Below are 22,919 nucleotides of genomic sequence, written 5' to 3' on the forward strand. Positions count from 1 at the left end.
ATGCCAAGATAACACAACTCCCCCCCCCCCCCCCCCCAAAATGACACTATTTTGGAAAGTAGACACCTCAAGCTATTTGATGAGAGGCATGTTGAGTCCATGGAATATTTTATATTTTGGCACAAGTTGTAGGAAAATTTAATTTTTTTTTTTTTGCGTGTGAGACTTTTATGGAGCCTAGCCGTGTACCCCGAAAACCAATCACCGCCTTCAGGCTTTCTAAAGGCATAAAATTGTTATTTTACTCCTCATTACCTTTCACAGTTACGGAGACCCTGAAATGTCCAGATAGCACAAAACCCCCTAAAATTACCCCATTTTGGAAAGTAGACACCAAGGTATTTGCTAAGAGGCATGGTGAGTATTTTGCAGATCTCATTTATTTTTGAAAATGAAGAAAGCAAAGAAAAATTTATTTTTAATTCATTTTTTAATTTTCAAAACTTTGTGACAAAAAGTGAGATCTGCAAAATACACGCCTCTCTACTTTCCAAAATTTAGTAATTTGGGGGTGTTTTGTGCTAACTGGCATTTCATGGCCTCTGAAAATTGTGATAGGCAGTGAGGAGTGAAATCAAAAATGTACGCCCTTAGAAATCCTGAAGGCGGTGATTGTTTTTTTCGGGGACCTGCACGTGGTTAGACTGCCAAAAATGTCCACACATGTGGTATCCCCGTACTCAGGAGAAGCAGCAGAATGTATTTTGTGGTGTAATTCCACATATAACCATGCCATTTTTTGGATTTTTATTTTTTTTTGTCATTTTTCAATCACTGGTGACAAAAAATAAAATATTCAATGGGCTCAACATGCCTCTCAGCAATTTCCTTGGGGTGTCTACTTTCCAAAATGGGATCATTTGGGGGGGGGGGGGGGTTGTACTGCCCTGCCATTTTAGCACCTCAAGAAATGAGATAGGCAGTCATAAACTAAAAGCTGCGTAAATTCCAGAAAATGGACCTTAGTTTGTAGACGCTATAACTTTTGCGCATACCAATAAATATATGCTTATTGACATTTTTTTTTTTTACCAAAGACATGTGGCTAAATACATTTTAGCCTAAATGTATGACTAAAATTGAGTTGATTACATTTTTTTTATAACAAAAACTATTATTTTTTCTCAAAATGTTTGGTCTTTTTCCGTTTATATCGCAAAAAATAAAAATCGCAAAGGCAATCAAATACCATCAAAAGAAAGCTCTATAGAAAGCTCTATATTTCTATAATATATATATATATATATATATATATATATATATATATATATATATATATATAACATAAGCTGAGATCAGCAGCAGAATATATAGGCCTGTGTGTATTTTTTTCAGAGTCACTGCAAATAATTAAACGGATCTATTGCCTCTGCAGCTGTGTTGGTACTACAAGTCCCAGCACACAAACTTGCTAAGACTGTAACTCCCAACCAGCAGGGAAACCACAGGCTGCTTACCTATATCCTATGGCAAAAGCTTCCATTCAAGAGGCAATTGCATCTTATATAGTAAGGCTGGATTCACACCTATGCACTTTTAGTGCTTTTTGCATTTTGCAGATTTGCACTACAGAACGTGTTCCGTAGGAAACCATGTTAAATGGACTGTAGGGCAAATCTGCAAAATAAAAAAGCACTAAAAATGCATAAGTGTGAATCCAGCCTAAGGGCCCTTTCACACCCATTGCAGTTGGATGCATTTTGAACTGCACTCCAACTGCATAGGCAGCCCAAAATCAAGGTAATCCTATGGGCATAGTTCACATCATTGCAGTGCAGATCAGTGCAGATAAAAAAGTATAGTATGCTGCATTTTTGTGCGCTGCAAACACACTTTAAATGCACCGCACCATGCCTCTTTAAGCCAAGAATGCCAGACCCACAAACGTATAGAAAAACAGCTCAAAACGCAGCTCAAATTGCATGCAAAATGCATTCAATCGTGCAGCAAGCACACGTCAAACATGCTTTAAATGCATGTAAAAAAGCAGTCATAAACTATGAATGGGCCCTACTATGGGGATTGACAATGAGAAGAATGTAGTGGCCCATTACAAACAATCTTCTGTTAGCATACTCTTGTATGATCGGTGAAAGAAGAATGATCACAGTTAGTTCATATTTGCATTTCATTGCTGTTCTTTGCACTATATAAGCAACTTCCTTTTGAATTTTAAAGCAGCCAGGTAAATCTGTCCATCGCCCCTCTGTCTTTGTCTGTACTCTGGTTGGCTCTGTGAGTACAATACTGTGACTAATCTGTTTTCTTCCTTGTCTCTCAGGGTGAAAGCTTCCAAGCCTCTGAGCTGAAAAGGCCCAGTTACAAGTCTCTCCCTTTTTTGTTTATCATAGCAACCACCCGCCCCTTCTACTCTTATGTCAGCTGCTCCAAGCCACTGAATCAAGACATAAACAGGCAGCTTTCTCCTTTCTGTCGGGATTCCACATATGCAGTTTTCCTTCTTATAGTACAAGCTTTGTAGTAAGTTTAGCTGTACATCTGTGGACTAGAGACTTTGTAGATGTCTAAGTGAATGCACTGGCTTCATTGCATTTGAAAGAAATTAGGCTTCTCGTAACAGTATTTACTTTCAGATATTTCGCTTTGTTTTCCATCTCTGACAGTTACGTTTTGCTGGTGGGGATGAGCAGGACTTTGCAGAACTTTAATACTGTTTCTCCTAATTTACTTACCTGTATTTGCAGACTTTTATATTTGTATTGCCAGCTGAAAAGACATGAAGGTGGCAGTTTTGGATCTGGGAACTGTATTTGCTAAATTTTTCAAATCATCAGTTTCTCCTTTAAATTCTGGGCCAAGCAGTAACCCTTTTTCTCAAGGTTCCAACACTGCCACTTCTTTGGCTCCAAAAACGCCTTTCCTTTTGCTTTCTGCACCACCTTCTCCTTTGCATATTCTTAGTACTTCAGCTTCTTCCCTTTCTCGAGTTCCCTCTGGAAAGTCCACCATTCATACAAATGGGATATCTGCACCAAGTAGCCCATCTCATTCAACAAAACCCCAAACTTTAAACTCAGCTGCTTCTAGCGTGGTACCACCATTACAACATGTTCAAGAAGAACAATGGACAGGGCCCCAGCCTACCACTTCATCGCCAACAACGCTGACTACTATCCTGGTTCGCCCAGCTCCTACAGTTAGCAGTCCAGTGATAACCACAAGTCAATCTAACCACTCCAATCGATCACCAAGGCATATTCAGGAGTCTTCAGTTTCTGGTTGGAACACCAAGTCCATGCTGTTTACCCTGCCTGATATTGGTGAAGAGGGCACTGAGTATGAGGACAGCCATCACAGTCAAGGGTGAGTACTGTATATACAAATATCTAAGGTATGAAAGATGGAATGTACCCAGAACAACTCATTTTGTTATTGGTATAGGATGTAGTCTCCATATACTATGATACCTTTATGACGTTATAATTTCAAGATATAGAATCCATCACTTTACTGATTGCTTCTTACCAAATGAGCCACTGCTGATTGCTATAGTTTGTCTTGATGCAAAAAGCAATAAACAACACTTAACAATTTTTTTTAAAAAACTTGCAGTGGTGAAAGTGCAGAAAATGTGTGTAGAATTTTAGGCACAGGCTGTCCCCATCAACTTGAAAGCAAAAAAATCAGTTTGGGTAGATGCGCTCAGAAGACTTAATATAATACAAACTTTACAGTGGATTAAGAATTATAAAACATTTCCTCAAGATATTTATATGTATTGGGTATCAAGAATAAAATTCCCAACTAGTATAGTGGCAATTTGACAACTTTGGGGTCTTAGTGTTGTCTGTTGTGACACTTGTAGCCCATTCACTATTTGATTTTCATCCAAACTTATAATAATCACCATCACTGGACAATGGGATATAAGGTTCACAAGGAACCATCGGAAGCTTAGAAGGTGTAAGTTAGTAAGCTACCAAGCTTGTCATGCTTGAATATTTATTGTGACAACAATGTATTATTCCTCATTCAGGATGCGCTATGTCAGACCTCTGTGAATTACTGAGTATTCATGCATGCCCCTAGGTTCAGATGGTGCACTCTATTCTGTATCTTTCAGCAGCACCTGCTGTTACAAGTAACTTGTACAATAGTTCCCAAACATCTGTTGACAGATGATCTCACACTCCACCAAGTCTGCTCTTTGTTCATTGAATGGTGATATTTGTACAGGAGCTATGCTTCCAAATATATTTGATTCTCAGAGCAATTCAGAATCATCCTGCTAAAGCATAACTGTGCAAACAAATGGCCCCTGCCCCTACCTATAACTGGCCTTTACAGAAAGGAGCACATGGAAGGGCAAAACATGCAAAACAAAACCAGAGAAATTCCCCGCTCAACTTACCGACCAGCCTTTTGTATTTGCAAATGTGTGCAGACTAAACTCCTGTTTTTCACGCATACCGTTGGCAGGATAATTTGGTTGGTTGCAGGCTGGTCAGTAAGTTGAGCAGGGCATTTCTCTGTTTTTCTTTTTAAAGCGTAACTGTCCGTCATGACTATTTTCTTAGTTTTGTATCAATAGGTCTTATTGATAACAAATATGATACATTTCATCATGTGCAACATTATGAATAGCATATGAATCCTATCATACAGTAAACCTTCAGTTATAAAATATAATGTTATATAACTGTAAAAGACTAAAATAAAGGAAAATGTTAGTTATATGTCTTGTATTTCAAATGGTGACAGACTATAACTACATGTTGTCAACGAACAGCTGGACTAAGGACAATGAACCATTTTAAACTTATATATAGAAGGAGCAGTTGGTATCTCTTGAGGTTGCAATTGATGACATAATCTAAGCTCCCTTGAGTAGTTTGGCAAAGGTAAAGGGAATAAAAGTATTTTCTTAGTTTGAACAGGCGTTTCTTTAACTCAACCATTGCCTTGTAGATCAGAAGCAATTTACAGTATACCAAACTGTAATTTGTTTTTATCTAATCAATTTTATATTGTTATGTGCAATGTGCTCTCATGTACAAAACAAAAAAAAATAATTCTGATCTTATGTGAAATTATGCCCTTACAGTACAAGGCAATTTCACAAGAATATTTCACATTAAAAAAGCCAATATAAGAACTAATACGTTTCTTAACATTTGTAATATATGCAGTATATATATATATATATATATATATATATATATATATATATAGATATATATGTTTATATATATCTCTATATATAGAGATATATATTTATATCTATCTATCTATATATATATATATATATATATATATATATATATGTATATATGTATGTATATATATATATATATATATATATATATATATATATATATATAATATCTCACAAAAGTGATTTGTAAATATTTTATTATATATTTTCATGTGACAACACTGAAGAAATGACACTGTGCTACAATGTAAAGTAGTGAGTGTACAGCTTGTATAACAGTGTAAATTTTCCCTCCCCTTAAAATAACTCAACACACAGCCATTAATGTCTAAACCGCTGGCAACAAAAGTGAGTACACCCATAAGTGAAAATGTCCAAATTGGGCCCAAAGTGTCATTATTTTGTGTGGCCACCATTATTTTCCAGCACTGCCTTAACCCTCTTGAGCATGAAGTTCACCAGAGCTTCACATGTTGCCACTGGAGTCCTCTTCCACTCCTCCCCTAATGACATCACAGAGCTGGTGGATGTTAGAGACCTTGCTCTCCTCCATCTTCCGTTTGAGGATGCTCCACAGATGCTCAATAGGGTTTAGGTCTGGAGACATGCTTGGCCAGTCCATCACCTTTACCCTCAGCTTCTTTAGCAAGGCATTGGTCATCTTGGAGGTGTATTTGGGGTCGTTATCATGTTGGAATACTAACCTGCGACCCAGTCTCCAAAGGGAGGGGATCATGCTCTGCTTCAGTATGTCACAGTACATGTTGGCCTTCATTGTTCCCTTAATGAACTGTAGCTCCCCAGTGATGGCAGCACTCATGTAGCCTCAGACCATGACACTCCCACCACCATGCTTGACTGTAGGCAATACACACTTGTGTTTGTACTCCTCACCTGCTTGCCACCACACACGCTTGACACCATCTGAACCAAATTAGTTTATCTTGGTCTTGTCAGACCATAGGACATGGTTCCAATAATCTATTTCCTTAGTCTGCTTGTCTTCAGCAAACTGTGGGCTTTCTTGTGTATCATCTTTAGAAGAGGCTTCCTTCTGGGATGACAGTCACCCAGACCAATTTGATGCAGTGTGCAGCATATGGTCTGAGCACTGAGAGGCTGACCCCCCCACCCCTTCAACCTCTGCAGCAATGCTGCCAGTACTTATACATCTATTTCCCAAAGACAACCTCTGGATATGACGCTGAGCACATGCATTCAACTTCTTTGGTCAACCATGGTGGGACCTGTTCTGAGTGGAACATATCCTGTTAAACCGCTGTATGGTCTTAGGCACCATGCTGCAACCCAGTTTCAAGGACTTGGCAATCTTCTTATAGCCTAGGCCATCTTTATGTACAGCAACAATTCTTTTTTTCAAATCCTCAGAGAGTTCTTTGCCATGAGGTGCCATGTTGAACTTCCAGTGACCAGTATGAGAGAGTGAGAGTGATAACAAAAAGAATTAACACACCTGCTCCCCATTCACACCTGAGACCTTGTAACACTAATAAGTCACATGACCCCAGAGAGGGTAGATGGTTATTTGGGCCCGATTTGGACATTTTTTGCCAGTGGTTTAGACATTAATGGCTGTGTCTTGAGTTATTTTGAGGGAATGGCAAATTTACACTGTTATACAAGCTGTACACTCGCTACTTTACATTGTAGCAAAGTGTAATATATATAATATATATATATATATATATAGAAAAAGAGAGGGATTGCTGTACAAGTAAAGTATTTATTCAAAAATAGTAAAAACATTACATAATATTCATATATATTCATATTATGCAAGGTAAGGTAACAGTTTCGGGCTAAAGCGATAACGCCCTTCTTCAAACCAAATACATAAATAACATCAACATACATAGACCACTATATATATTCACATTCATCATCTGGAACCAATTAATCAATATAGCATTCACTAAGTAACCATAATAATACAAATTAGGATAATGATGAAACGATAAGACCATCGGGTGTAATGAGCTCTCCACACGTCATGAGGATACTAGAGCAGAGCACCTGTTATCAAAAAACAGAAAAAGGAAAACATACATAAAGATCCTCTTAACCCCCAGGGCATCCAATTGTGTCCATCACAGAGTCAATCACAATGCCTATTGCCAAATATTTAGATACATATTTAACTCCTCTAATAATACACACTCATTCATATATACAGGATACACAACACTTTTTGGATAAAATTAAATATGTACATTATGATAATGACTCTCTTCTGGTTATATGAGACGTGGCCAGATTATATACAGCTATCCCTCATGAATTAGGCATTGAGGCATATATGTTTTTTGTTAGAACTTTTAAAAATTGTTCTAGAAGAAAATGTTTTCCTTTTTAGGCTGGGTTCACACTGCTGCGGAAGCGAGAACCGGATGTGCAGTGCAAATCACATCCGATCTCTGTGCGATGCGAGTTCAGCCATACAGATAGTATGGCTGAATTCGCATCGCACCCGCCGCAAACTCGCATGGGACCCTTTTTTTGGTCCGCAGCAGAATCGGATCGCATGGGTGTTCACACCATGCGATCCGATTCCTGTCCGAGTTTGCAGATCGCACTGCGATATGCAGACTGATCTGGGGGTGTCATTAACTTTTCACTGACACTCCCAGTAGTCCGCATAGGGCAGTGTGAACTGCCGGCGGGAGGCATGCGATGCGGGAAAACGCTGCGGATTCGCGGCGTTCCCGCATCGCTCCGGTGTGAACACGGCCTTAAGGATATTTATTATCTGCAATTAGCCGGTGCAGCTATGGGTTCTAATACCGCCTCCCCATACTCAAATGCATTTATGGATATGATAGAAAATGTGTTTTTTTACAGTTGTGATTTATTTATTAAAAACTGTGCCTGTTGGTAAAGATTTATAGAAGACGCCTTTGCAATATGGGTGGGCGACATTAAATCTTTAATGTGTTCAATACATATTTAAATAATCTCATTCCTGGTCTCAAATTCAATATGTATGTCAATAAGACTGAGATCCCTTTTCTTGACACTTGTTTAACCACTTAAGGACTGCCGTATTGCCAATGTACGTCATTACAATGGCACCGGCAGGCACAAGCACGTACATGTACGTGCCTGCCTTCCAGCGGGTGGGGGGTCCGATCGGACCCCCTCCCGCTGGATACGGCGGTCCGGTTCGCTTCAGGAGCGATCCGAGATGAGGGGATGGCCTTTGGTTTCTGGCCACCCCCTTTCAATCGCTCCTGGTGAATGAGAAGCTTCCTCCCACTGTGTATTGTATACACAGGAAGGGAGGAAGTGATGTCATTCTCCTCGGGGCGGTCTTTTTGACAGGACTACGAGGAGAAGACAAAGTAAGTGTGCACCAACACTACACTGACACTACACTGACATGTAGGCACACACAGGCACACAAACCCCCCCCCCCCGATCCCCGCCCCCCCCCCCCCCCCCCCAGTCACAGTGTCACAGTGTCACTGATTGCAGTGATCATTTATTTACGGATCACTGCATTCAGTGTCAGTTGTAACAGTAAAAACTGTCAGGGCAGTTAGTGTTAGGTCCAGGGTAGCCCCCTACCACCCCAATAAAGGTTTAACCCCCTGATTGCCCCTAGAGTTAAGCCTTTCACCCCCTTTTGCCAGTGTCACTAAGCGATCATTTTTCTGACCGCTGCATTAGTGTCGCTAGTGTCGCTAGGTAGCTAGTTATTTTTTTAGGTTCACCGCCAGGTTTTTATATCGCTAGGTACCCCGATATACTACCCAATAATGGTTTTAACCCCCTGATTGCCCCTAGTTAACCCTTTCACCCCATTTTGCCAGTGTCACTAAGCAATCGTTTTTCTGATCGCTGCTTTAGTGTCACCAGTGCCGCTAGGTAGCTAGTTATTTTTTTAGGTTCACCGCCAGGTTTTTATAGCGCTAGGTACCCCGATATACTACTCAATAATGGTTTTAACCCCCTGATTGCCCCTAGTTAACCCTTTCACCCCCTTTTGCCAGTGTCACTAAGCAATCATTTTTCTGATCGCTGCATTAGTGTCGCTAGTGTCGCTAGGTAGCTAGTTTTTTTTTTAGGTTCACCGCCAGGTTTTTATAGCGCTAGGTACCCCAATATACTATCCAATAATGGTTTTAACCCCCTGATTGCCCCTAGTTAACCCTTTCACCCCCTTTTGCCAGTGTCACTAAGCGATCTTTTTTTTGATCCCTGCATTAGTGTCGTTAGGTAGCTAGTTATTTTTTTAGGTTCACCGCCAGGTTTTTATAGCGTTAGGTACCCCCATATACTACCCAATAATGGTTTTAACCCCCTGATTGCCCCTAGTTAACCCTTTCACCAGCGATCACAGTATAAGTGTCACTGGTGACGCTGGTTAGCCAGTTCGTTATTTAGGTTCCCCGTCAGGTTTTTATATAGCGCCAGGGACCCCCATATACTACCTAATAAAAATTTGAACCCCCTGATTGCCCCTAGTTAACCCTTTCACCAGTGATCACCGTATAAGTGTTACGGGTGACTCTGGTTAGTTTGCTTTTTATAGCATCAGTGCACCCACCATTTATTACCCAATAAAGGTTTAACCCCCTGATCACCCGGCGGGTGATATCAATTAGGTTTTAGGGTCAGGGTCTGCGTCGCCCCAGGCAGCGCTAGGTTAGTGCCAGTACCGCTAACACCCACACGCAAAGCATAAACCTCCCGTAGTGGTATAGAATCTAAACAGATCAATATCTGATCTGATCAGATCTATACTAGCATCCCCAGCAGTTTAGGGTTCCAAAAAAACGCATTGTTAGCGGGATCAGCCCAGATACCTGCTAGCACCTGCGTTTTGCCCCTCTGCCCAGCCCACCCAAGTGCAGTATCGATCGATCACTGTCACTTACAAAACACTAAACACATAACTGCAGCGATCGCAGAGTCAGGCCTGATCCCTGCGATCGCTAACAGTTTTTTTGGTAGCATTTTATATTTAAATCCGGAAGGCAGTGCTTGGTTTTCAGGGTCCCGTACGTGGCTAGGCTCCCAAAAAGTCCCCCACATGTGGTATCCCCGTACTCGGGAGAAGCAGAAGAATTTATTTTGGGGTGTAATTTGACTTATGCCCATAGCATGTGTGAGCAATATATCATTTAGTGACAACTTTGTGCAAAAAAAAAAAAAATTTGGAAAATTCCTGCAACTTGTGGCAAAATATAAAATATTTAATGGACTCAACATGCCTCTCAGTAAATAGCTTGGGGTGTCCACTTTCCAAAATGGGGTCATTTGGGGGGGTTTTGTGTTATTTTGGCATTTTATGGCCTTCGAAACTGTGATAGGTAGTGAGGAGTGAAATCAAAAATTTGCACCCTTAGAAACCCTGAAGGCAGTGATTGGTTTTCGGGGTGCTGTACGCAGCTAGACTCCCAAAAAGTCCCACATATGTGGTATCCTCGTACTCAGGAGAAGCAGCAGAATATATTTTGGGGTGCAATTCCACATATAACTATGGCATGTGTGAGCAATATATCATTTAGTGACAACTTTTTGTAAACTTTTTTTTTTTTTTTTTTGTCATTATTCAATCACTTGGGACAAAAAAAAAAATATTCAATGGGCTCAACATGCCTCTCAACAACTTCCTTGGGGTGTCTACTTTCCAAAATGGGGTCATTAAATTAAAATTAAAAGCTGTGTAAATTCCAGAAAATGTACACTAGTTTGTAGACGCTATAACTTTTGCGCAAACCAATAAATATACGCTTATTGACATTTTTTTTACTAAGGACATGTGGCTGAATAAATTTTGCCCTAAATGTTTGACTAAAATTGAGTTTATTCGATTTTTCTTATAACAAAAAGTAGAAAATATCATTTTTTCTCAAAATTTTCGGTCTTTTTCCATTTATATCACAAAAAATAAAAGTCGCAGAGGCAATCAAATACCATCAAAAGAAAGCTCTATTTGTGGGAAGAAAAGGACGCAAATTTCGTTTGGGTACAACATTGCATGACCGCGCAATTACCAGTTAAAGCAGTGCAGTGCGAAATTGTAAAAATACCTCTGGTCCTTAGGCTGTTTATTGGTCCGGGGCTGAAGTGGTTAAGTATTAATGATGGACAAATCATCAGTGATCTGTATAGGAAGCCTACTGACTGAAATTGGAGTCAAATGACACATATATCAAGAATTGTAGGTGATACGGAGACTTGTGAGATGAGTTCGGATGAAATGGATGGCAGACTCTGACAGTGGGGTTATCCTAGAGAGGTTGTTAAAAAAGCATGACAAGATCTGCATTGTAGAAAAATAAGGACCGTGGGTAGCAGAATCCCCTTCATTTCCCAATTTCATCCCCTCTCGAGTTGTGTATCCAATATGGTTAAGAAACACCGATCTATATTATCTGAAAATTATCGGTTAGTTCCAGAATTTTATTCTCTACTTTTACCTTCTTATCGTCGAGGAAGAACCATACATGATAAATTGGTGATATCTGACCAATATCGGCCACAGAGTTGTCTCGGCCCTTGATTGGATAGATTGATAGCAGTGTAGCCATTGGCTCCCACTGCTGTCAATCAAGGGAGGGAGGGGGAGGAGTCCAGCATTCTGTGTCTATAGACGCAGAATGTGGACTCTGGAGCGCGCTCGCATGGGGACCTCAGAGGAGAGCGCTTCTCCTAGATGGTTTCCCAATGCGGGGAGGAGCCATGATCGCCATTGGGGAACCGCAGAAGGTGAGGATCAGGATCACTCTGTGCAAAACGAACTACACAGTGAAGGTAAGTATGATATGTTTGTTATTTTAAAAAAATAAAAATGAGGGTTTAGTAACCCTTTAAGGATAAACACATTGTTTGGTCCCAGTTCCCTTGTGTAGCTACGTGTCTGGTCTCCTTAGCTGCTGATTCCTGACACTTGGATATATAATTTAGATACTTTGAGCCCAATGGGGTCAAACTCAGATTTTGACCTATATTTAATTCTATACTGGGGTTTTTGAATAATTGTGTATTTTTATTTTATTTTTTTATAGGTTAGTAGTTAGGATTTTTTTGTAATATGTAGTAATATCCTCTGATTATATGATTCAGAATTTAAAATGTAGTATATATATATTTTTTCTTTTTTATGTTTTTTGATAACAGGTGTCCTGCCCTGGTATCCTCATGATGTGTGTGGGGCTCATTGCACCTGATGGTCTTATTGTTTCAGCATGCTAATTTGATTGATTATGGTTACTTAACGAGTGCTATATTGATTCATTGGTTCCAGATGATGAATGTGTATATAGTGGTCTTTGTATCATGATGTTATTTATGCATTTGGTTTGAAGAAGGGTGTTATCGCTTTAGCCTGAAACTGTTACCTTGCCTTGCATAATATGGATATTATATCATTTTTTACTATTCTTGAATAAATACTTTACTTGTGCAGCAATCCCACTTTTTCTTTATATATGGTCTGTGGGAGGGCCTGATTGCTTTGTACTTGACTACGTGACTTCACCGTAGTGCAACTCACCCTCTTCAGTACACGGTGTATATATATATATATATATATATATATATATATATATATATATATATACATACACAGTATAGATACTATATAGTATATGTGTATTATTTCATTTTATGGATATTTTTTTCAATCAAAACATTAAATATTCAAGCAGATGCAATGATATAACAAGGATGTTTGCCTACCAATTCACAAGGGAAAATAAAAACACAGTAAACAGTGCAGATTCAGTGTTACCAGAAGAGAATGACAAGTGTATTAGTCCAGAGCAAACAATCACATTTCACTTTTCATCAGTTTATAACAATGGTTGTTGATTGCATTTCATGGATCACAGCATGCTGCATACTTTTCTTTGTGTTATTTTATTAAACTCATTGGGAGTTATTTACGAAAGTCAAATCCACTTTGCACTGCAAGTGCACTTACATCCTTCCTGAGGACTGGTGCCCAGAACTGGACAGTATACTCCAGGTGCGGCCGGACCAGAGTCTTGTAGAGTGGGAGAATTATCACTTTATCCCTGGAGTTAATCCTTTTTTTTAATGCATGCCAATATTCTGTTTGCTTTGTTAGCAGTTTGGCATTGCATGCAATCATCTACTAGATTCCCATCCCATCCTAGATTCCCCCAGAGGTTCTCCCCCTAGTATATAGATTGCATTAATTCTTTTGCCACCCAAATGGTTTTTATAAATTTTCTACATTTAAACCGCATTTGCCATGTAGTTGCCCACCCCATTAATTTGTTCAGATCTTCTTGCAAGGTTTCCACATCCTGCAAATACGTTATTGCCCTGCTTAGCTTAGTATTGTCCACAAATACAGAGATTAAACTGTTCATACCATCCTCCAGGTTGTTTATGAACAAATTAAATAGGATTGGTCCCAGCACAGAACCCTGGAGGACCCCACTTCCCACCCCTGACCAATCTGAGTATTCCCCATTTATCACCACCCTCTGAACTTGTCCTTGTAGCCAGTATTCAATCCATATACTCACTCTATGGTCCATGCTAATGGACCTTATTGTGTACAGTAAATGTTTCTGGGGAACTGTGTCAAATGCTTTTTCAAAATCCAGATATAACAGGTCTACGGGCCTTCCTTTAACTAGATGGCAACTCAACTCCTAATATAAGGTTAATAGATTGGTTTGGCAAGATTAATTCTTCATGAGTCCATGCTGATTACAGCTAATGATACTTTTTTCCTTACTAAAATCTTGTATATAGTCCCTTATCATCCCTTCCAAGAGCTTACATACAATTGATGTTAGGCCAACTGGTCTGTAATTCCCAGGGATGTATTTTGGGCCCTTTTTAAATATTGGTGCTATATTGGCTTTTCTCCAATCCACTTTATGCATTTCTATTCCAGTTAGTAGACTGTCAGTAAAAATTAGAAACAATGGTCTGGCAATTACTTGACTTTGTTCCCTAAGTACCGTCGGATAGAAGCCATCCGTTCTATTTTATTAAAGTTAAGTTTCCCAAGTCTAATTCTAATTCTGTCCTCTATTAGCCATGAGGGTGCTTCCTGTGATGTGTCACGAGGATAAACACTGCAGTTTTGGTTACTGAAGCCCCCCAATTCCTTCGTTAAGGCTGAGGAGAAGAATAAATTCAATACTGTACCTTCGCCCCATCCTTTGTAACCAGATGTCTTTCCTCATTCTTTATGGGGCCAATATGGTCTGCCCTCCCTTTTTTACTATTTACATATTCAAAGAATTTCTTGGGATTTTTTTTTGCTCTCCTATGCTATGTGTCTTTCGGGTTCTATCTTAGCTGGCCTAATTGCACCCTTGCAATTCTTTATAAAGTTGAATGCTGATGATGATCCCTCAGCTTTGTATTTTTTGAAGGCCTTCTCTTATGCTTTTATATGCATTTTTACATTGGCGTTAAGCCATCCAGGACTTTTGTTCGCTCTTTTAAATTAATTACCCAATGGGATGCACCGACTAATGCTCATCTCTCCTCCATATTCTTTGTTCCTAAGATTTTATCCCAATTTATATCTTCTAGCAATGTTCGTAGTTTAGGGAAGTTGGCTCTTTTGAAATTCAGTGTCTTTGTATTTCCTTTATGTTTCCTATTTGTGTGATTTATAGTGATGCCATTTGCTGAAGAATTGCCGTTTCCTAAATTGCCCCATATTTCCACATCTGTGATCAGGTCTGTATTGTTGGTAATCAGTAGATCTAGTAACGTTTTATTTGTAATTGGTGCATCTGCCATCTGACCCATGAAATTGTCCTGCAAGACATTTAGGAACTGGCGAGGCTTAGACGAATGCGTGGTTCCCTCCGCCTAGTCTATGTCTTGATAATTAAAATCCCCCATTATGATAACACTTCCCATCCTTGCTGCTAATCCAAATTGTGATAGGAGGACCGCCTCCCCCTCCTCCCTCAGGTTAGGGGGCCTATAGCATTCTCCCAGTATTATTTCCCCCTTAGCTTCATCCCTTTGGAGCTCTACCCATAAGGACTCCACCTCTTCCCTAGCTCCTTTAGTGATGTCATCTCTCACATTCACTTGTACATTATTCTTGATATACAGGCATACCCGCTCCAAAGCACATTTAAACCAGAGGAGGAGCGATGCTCTCAGAGGGGACAACAGGATTTGATTCATACTTGTGCAATCCGTTGTGAGCAGGATTACAAGCTGATGGGTGCTTGAGCGCTACATACCACCTATAATTTAGTGGTCTACTCCCGACAGTAAGAGCTCTGTTTTGCTGTGGTGTTGGTGGAGGATCAATATTTCACCTGCATTTCATTTGCGTTTTACATCTTGGGTCCTCCCCGGGAGCTGTGGACCTTTTTTTGTTAATGGACTTTATATGCACTGAATTTTCCTTTTTATTTTTTGTGATTGTTACCAGCAATACATGCTAGCTGCTGTCCTTTTGTGTTACTAAAACTCAAGTGAATTTTTATTTATATGGTCCATTTATGTCTGACCACCCATAGAGGAGAGTGGGCTGTGTCTGTATCCACTCTGCATAGGAGGAGTGGACACGGACCAGCCATCTGCCTGCACAGTGGGAATCAACAGACATATTCCTCATTGAGAGAGCGAGCCAGCCCCATGTGAAAAGGTATTGGAAACTAAAATAATCAAAGTGGCCATATGATCCCTGGTCTTGTTCTATCTCTTATAACATGCAAATATTGGGAATGATTTACTAAAGGCAAAAAAGACTGTTCATTTTGCAAGGGAAGTTGTGCTTTTCATGGGAATTCCTCAGAGCTTAGTGAATAAGGTTAAGCTCTGCTGACTTTAATAATCCATTCATTTGCAAGCAAATATGCAGTTTTTTTTATTGCCCCTGAAAGTAATTCAGATTGGAATGGAGATTGAATTGGGCTAACTTTACAAAGTGAAATATAACCAAACAAAATGGTTATACTCCTACTGAGCTATTAAAATGAGTAATGGAAAATAAAAAATAAAAATTAACGGAGACGCACAGGATAGATATACTATAATCTGATAAATAACAAATTTTTGAATATCAGATTATAAATCCATTGTGTGTGTCTCCCTATATAGGGAGGTTTTTCTTGTCCATCTATATTTAATATATATATATTTATTTTTTATATTTACTTTATTTTTTTTATTTTTTATTTATTTTTATTTTTTTTCATTTTTAATAGCGTAGTAGGAATACTCTTTTTGTTAGTATAATCATTTTTGTAGGACTTACGTATACATATAGGGGAAGCCATGATTATCAGTACAAACAAACGGCAACTGCCCAAACCTACAACTGGTCTTAATAGCAGGGAACACATGGAAGGGTGACGCATGTCAAAAAAAAACAAAGAAAAATTTCCAGTTCAACTTAACAACCAGCCTGCAACAAACCGAATTATCCTGTCTAACAGTTCATGTTAAAAACAGGGGTTTAGTTTACACACAATTGCAAATACACATGTAAGCTGCTTAGGCCCTGACAAGGCACCCGAGTATTATCTGCAGTTCTAACTATAAATTTTTAGGTTTACATCATACATACCTCTCAACTTTTTGAGATGGGAATGAGGGACACCTATGAGCAAAAGTATGAAGGCATAGGACACACCCCTTGCCACACCCCCTTAAAGGAGAATTGTACAAAAAACAAGATTAGTTAAACTCACAAGTGCTTTTTTTACCACTACTCTTCTTTTATATTGGCTTTTGGAATTTACAAATGCAGCAATTTAGAAATCAGATGAAAGGTTTAGTGATGGAAAACACTTTTTACCTCTTTAAACAACATTTAGTATCTAAGCCAGGATTAAGTACCCTATGGCGAATCTGCGAGAGTGGAGAGCGCATACACATATTACTTTGCCTAGATAGAGACCATAATCATCATTGCATACTATCAAAATTGTATGAAAAGTAGTGTAGTGGTCTCCCCGACCTAAAGATGCCTAGAGGTGACCCCCAGAGTCAGGGAAAACTGACATTCCTCCTCAGGGTGCAGATTACTAGGCATTAGGGATGAGCCGAACACCCCCGGTTCAGTTCGCAGCAGAACATGCAAACAGGAAAAAAATGTGTTCAAACACGCAAACACCATTAAAGTCTATGAGACACGAATGTGAAAAATGAAAAGTGTTAATTTTAAGGGTTAATATGCAAGTTATTTTTATAAAAAGTGTTTGGGGACCTGGGTCCTGCCCTAGAGAACTTGTATCAATGCAAAAATAAGTTTTAAAAACTGCAATTTTTTCGGGAGCATGGATTTTAATAATGCTTAAAGTGGAACAATAAAAGTGAAATATTCCTTTAAATTTCGTACCTGGGGGGTGTCTATAGTATGCCTGTAAAGTGGCGCATTTTTCCGGTGTTTAGAACAGTCCCTGCACAAAATTAAATTTCTAAAGGGGAAAAAAAAAGGTTGTATGCTGAAGAGTGAAGAACTACTATTTGATGCCATTTGGCAGGTATGTGTGTGTGGTGGTCATGGTTGAGTTCCTGCACCTATTCTCTGAGAATAAAGGCCTGACTTTTTTGTGATTTCTCATTTCATTTCAGTTGATTGTTTTCACCTGATATTTTGGCACTGCACTCTATAAAACTATATTCTATCAAAATTAGCAACACAATTGTTTATAGCAAATATAGGAATTTGTACTCCATTTATTACACTGCGCCTGTAGCAAGATGGATGTCCCATTCATATGCATTATAAGATGAAGCTATGTACACATAGTATGGCTTCCGGGCTCCTTTACAGGAAGGGGGTGTCAGAATTATGAGAAGGAGCAGGGTAGTATGTAAAGACTAATCATAACCAGGCATGCCTGTTCCTGAAGACGCCCACAGGCGGGGCAAAACACGTTGGCCAGAGTCCTTTTGGTGACGTTACATCTGCCCTGTGGAGCACACACCACAGCTGCACTTCCTGGGTCCCGTGAAACAGCTCTTTCATATGCTGAATGTAAAGACCAATCATAACCAGGCATGCCTGTTCCTGAAGACGCCCACAGGCGGGGCAAAACACGTTGGCCGGAGTCCTTTTGGTGACGTTACATCTGCCCTGTGGAGCACACACCACAGCGGCACTTCCTGGGTCCCGTGAAACAGCTCTTTCATATGCTGAATGTATTTATACATTATGTGAGTGTATTTTTTTTTTGCATTGATATTTTTTAATAAAATGTCATTCTGCACTATGATGGGGTCCCCCTCCTTTATTCCCCTGCTTTCCATGGAGCCATTAGCCACTTATAGGAGAACAAGACAGGGGTAATTAAAGGCAAATTAACGCTGGAGTATAGGAGTGGTGGACGATAGAGGATTTATTCTGGAGCCCAATTGCAGCCTTGGATGATGCCATACATGCTTGTTTAACTTCCCTAGCTGTATAGCAGATAGTGGTTTAAGAGGAAGCAGTCAATCTGCATAAAAGCACAAAGCACTTTATATCAAGTTTGGCACATATGTTGGGACTTCACACTCGTATATAAAGACTGTTACATGTTTTTCCACTTTATTGTTGTCAAGAGGAAGCAGTGGATCTGCACCCACATATTTTATTATAATACAGAGAACTTTTCTGATATAGGCATTAGGATTGTATATTTGTATTTAAAGATTGTCACATATGTTGTTTATGCTTATGTAAGGGATAGCACTATATATTTGTTTTTGTGTAAGGTCTCCTCACTGCCTCCAAAATGTTCTCTGAACAGCAATCCGAACACAGATCGCTCTTCAGAGGGCACCAGAAATGTGAATGAGGCCTTAGGGTGCATTCACACTTTTAAATGCACCCTGCCTCCGATTACATGCGAGAACGGCAGCGGGGGTTCTTGCAATAAGTAGGCAGCCCTATTGAAAGCAATGGAGGGCTGCGGGCTCTCGCAGCTTACTCTGGTTACTTGCATGCAGTCACTCATGCAGCGATCACATGTATGGGATTGGCCCTGGACACAGACTCCCTGCCAAAAGAGACACACCAAACTGAAAGTAAGTAATGTCCTTTGTGCTTATTTTATTTTTTTTGTAGGTACTCTTAAAAGTTAACTTCACTAGCATTGGAAAAAAATAGCAAAAAAATAAATAAATAATAGTATTACATTTACAATTACGACACAAGCCATATTGTATTTGAATGTTTAAAAAAAAAATACCTTTCCTTTTCAATCTGCAGCTCTGTCATTTTATGTAAAATGTAATATGGCTACCTGGATATATTCTGTAAACAGAATGTGTACAAAATGCCCCTCAAAAACATAATTTCCTGCTTGTGTGATTGGCTCACTGATTTTCTCAGACGTCTACACTAGATACAGATCATCTATCAAGCATCCCCTGCAACAAAAATTAAATTTTTGATAAGATACTCTAAAGGGATGCAGACCCTGTAATTTCCCTCATTAGAGCCCTACAGGTGCAGCAGCTGGTTGATAATTATGAAACCACTCCCATTAGATTCCCTTACCACATGGACACACACAGGGATTTCTTCCGATTAAAAAAAAGGGTAGAACTCTGCAACAAAGTTTGCTAAAATCCTTGCAATGTACATACGTTCAAAAGGAAGTTGGGATTTTAAAATGAAGCAGTTGAAATGCAGAGGTGAGAGTAAAAAATATTTTTTATTCATAACAAATATATAGTAGAAGAATAATTTCATATGTATACACGTAATTTAGCACAAGGTATAAACATGATGATACAAAGATATGTATAAATGAACACATGAATCAGGATGAATACATAATGATCAAATATGGGTATATAAAAAACAATATACTGGCCTATATATAAATGCCAAAGACGGCATACCCGGTACCTGTATCAATAATCGCATAGTATAAGTATATAATTGTACTAAATTAAAATTGATGACATCATCAGGACGTAGTAAATATCACTGTAGCATCAAGTATAGCTTAACACGTTTTGTGGATGTTTCTCCACTCATCAGGAGCAGATGCGACAGATTCCTGTAAAATATGTAAGTATGGTAAACCACACTGTGTAGAAGAAAATAGAAAAAAGTAGTACTTAAAAAAGTTGGTCAAGCACACTTACCAACCCTGGCAGTGAGTGCGACATGCGGTGAACAGCACAAGAGTGAGCCAGCGACAACTGCGCGGTCGCGCGACATTGCATCCAAACATAATTGACGTAATTTTTTTTCCACAAATAGAGCTTTCTTTTGGTGGTATTTGATCACCTCTGCGGTTTTTATTTTTTGCGCTATAAACAAAAGAAGAGCGACAATTTTGAAAAGAACACAATAGTTTTTACTTTTTGCTATAATAAATATCCCATTTAAAAAAAAAAAAAAAATGTTTTCCTCAGTTTAGGCCGATTATGTATTCTTCTACATATTTTTGGTAAAAAATCGCAATAAGCATATATTGATTGGTTTGCGCAAAAGTTATAGTGTCTACAATATAGGGGATAGATTTATGGCATTTTTTTTTTACTAGTAATGGCGGCGATCTGATTTTTCTCATGACTGCGACATTGTGACAGACATATCGCACACTTTTGACACATTTTTGGGACCATTCACATTTACACAGCGATCAGGGCTATAAAATTGCACTGATTACCGTGTAAATGTGACTGGCAGGGAAGGGGTTAACACCAGGGGGACGCTGCAGGGGTTAATTATGTTCCCTGGGAGTGATTCTAACTGTGGGGGGAGGGTACTCACAAGGAGAGGAGACTGATCGGTGTTCCTCTGTACTGGGAACACACCATCAGTCTCCTCTTCTCTGACAGGACGTGGATCTGTGTGTCCTGCTGTGTTCCCGGGTAATCACTGGTGAACGCGCACCGGGTCCCGAGCGATGCTGCGGGCGCACGAGCACCCTCTAGATGGCCGGGAATGGGAGGACATCATATGACGCTCGCCCAGAATGGGAGATCCCTTCTGCGGGCATCATATTACTATGGGTGGGTAGGGAAGTGGTTAAGTATAGACAACTTTTTTTCAGAATCAGTAGGCCCATAGTGAAAATGTAAAATTACTCTGGGCTATGAAGAGTGTAGAAATGTGAGAGCTGAAGTGGCTAAAATTGTCGGTACATGTAAGTTTGATATGTGAGTTTACTAGGTTCTATTTTATGTCTCGAACACTTTGTTGTATTATACAGCATAGGACTTATTTAAAGTGGAGGGCCACATTAAAATAAAAAATGTCATTAAAGTGGGGTACCCCCTAAAAAAAAAAAATTAAAAGTCAGCAGCTACAAATACTGCAGCTGCTGGCTTTTAATAATCGGACACTTACCTGTCCCGGGTTCCAGCGATGCGGGGGAACGAAGCCCCCCCCCTCGCTCCCCGCTCCGCTTGCGGCGCCGTCATGCATACTGTGGGCACCCGGCTGTGGCTTCACAGCCGGGCACCCACTGCGCATGCGCGAGCGGCGCAGGGCGCCGTGATACGCCGTACAGTCACCTGGGACACGTGACAGGTCCCAGGTGAATGTGCGGCGCGAGGGGAAGTGATGTCACCAGCCCGGGCAATGAAGAAGGCAGACTACGAGGGACCCCCTAGCAACCGGTATTTAGAGGTGAGTAAAAAATTTTTTTTTTGCCAATTATTTTTTTTTGATTTTTTTTAAGAATTTTAAGTAGTTTTATTTTTTGGGGGGCAACTCCACTTTAATATTCTTTAAAAAAATAAAAAAAATTAAACTTACCTGAAACCGCTGCTGCTAGGCAGTCTTCCTAATCTGCTTCTTCCTCCTCTTCGGCGAACGGCCCCATTGCCTTCTGGGACATATGTGTGTCCCAAAAAAAACAACAGAGCCATTCACAAAGTGCCACGCTACTCACGCATGCGCAGTAGGAAACAGGCAGTGAAGCCGCAAGGCCCCACTGCCTGTTTCCCTTTAAGATGGAGGCGCCTGTAGTTGATCCGATGGACGGATCGGCCTTGAGCAGCCAACATAGTGGGCTCGCTGGACAGGTAAGTGTCCTTATTAAAAGTCAGCATCTACAGTGTTTGTAGCTACTGACTTTAAAAAAAAAAATCTTGGCTGGAACGCCCTTTAGGCCGCGTACACACGAGAGGATTGTCCGTCCAACTTAGTCCGCTGAAACGTGTTTCAGCGGACAGTCCGCTCGTGTGTGGGCTTCAGCGGACTTTTTCAGCGGACAGTCTGGCGGACTAAGTCTTTCGGAATTTCCGTAATACAGTCCGTCCAACTTTGGTTTCAGCGGACAGTCCGCTCGTGAGTAGGCTAGTTGGACGGACTAAGTATGGCGCATGCTCAGAAAGGATTTACACGGCCGAAGGTTGCATTGCAGTGTATTGGACGTCGTATTTCTAGTCCCATCGTACGTGCTGTACACGTCATCGTGCAAGCTTTCAGCGGACTGTCTGTTCATCGTGTGTGGTCAAGTCCGTTCATTCAAAAGTAGGACAGACTGTCTGTCGGATTGTCTGACGGACTTAGTTGGACGGACAATCCTCTCGTGTGTACGCGGCCTTATAGTAAACATGAGAAACAAAGTACATAGCAAGCCATTTCTAAATGAAATGAGCAGTTGTTTTAACGTATATGCATCAGTATCTGTGAAAGCTGGTAGCAGTGAGTAGATAAAGATTTCTTAGCCCAACAGATGAAATACGCAGTAGTCCTGTGCAAGACTTTGAAATGTTTGCCTTCTAGCTGTTTTCCTTTGAAAACTTTTCCTGTTCTTTGCTTGTTCCAGATCCCAGCATGCAGTCTTCATGTTTT

General features: G+C 39.9%; 1 protein-coding gene across 2 annotated transcripts in view; it reads left to right on the top strand.

The window, feature by feature from the left end:
* Positions 1–2,369: 2,369 nt before the first annotated feature.
* FAM149A (family with sequence similarity 149 member A) overlaps positions 2,370–22,919 on the top strand; it is a 133,551-nt gene continuing 113,001 nt past the window's right edge. For both annotated transcript variants that reach the window (XM_077477350.1, XM_077477351.1), the window contains exon 1: positions 2,370–3,324. In XM_077477350.1, the coding sequence (XP_077333476.1) occupies positions 2,738–3,324 (587 nt within the window). In that variant the 5' untranslated portion in view covers positions 2,370–2,737. The remainder of the gene's footprint in view (positions 3,325–22,919) is intronic.

The sequence above is a fragment of the Lithobates pipiens genome, unplaced genomic scaffold, assembly GCF_037356315.1.
Source record: "Lithobates pipiens isolate NorthernLeopardFrog02 unplaced genomic scaffold, aLitPip1_a1.2 Scaffold_13, whole genome shotgun sequence".
Taxonomy (NCBI): Eukaryota; Metazoa; Chordata; class Amphibia; order Anura; family Ranidae; genus Lithobates; species Lithobates pipiens.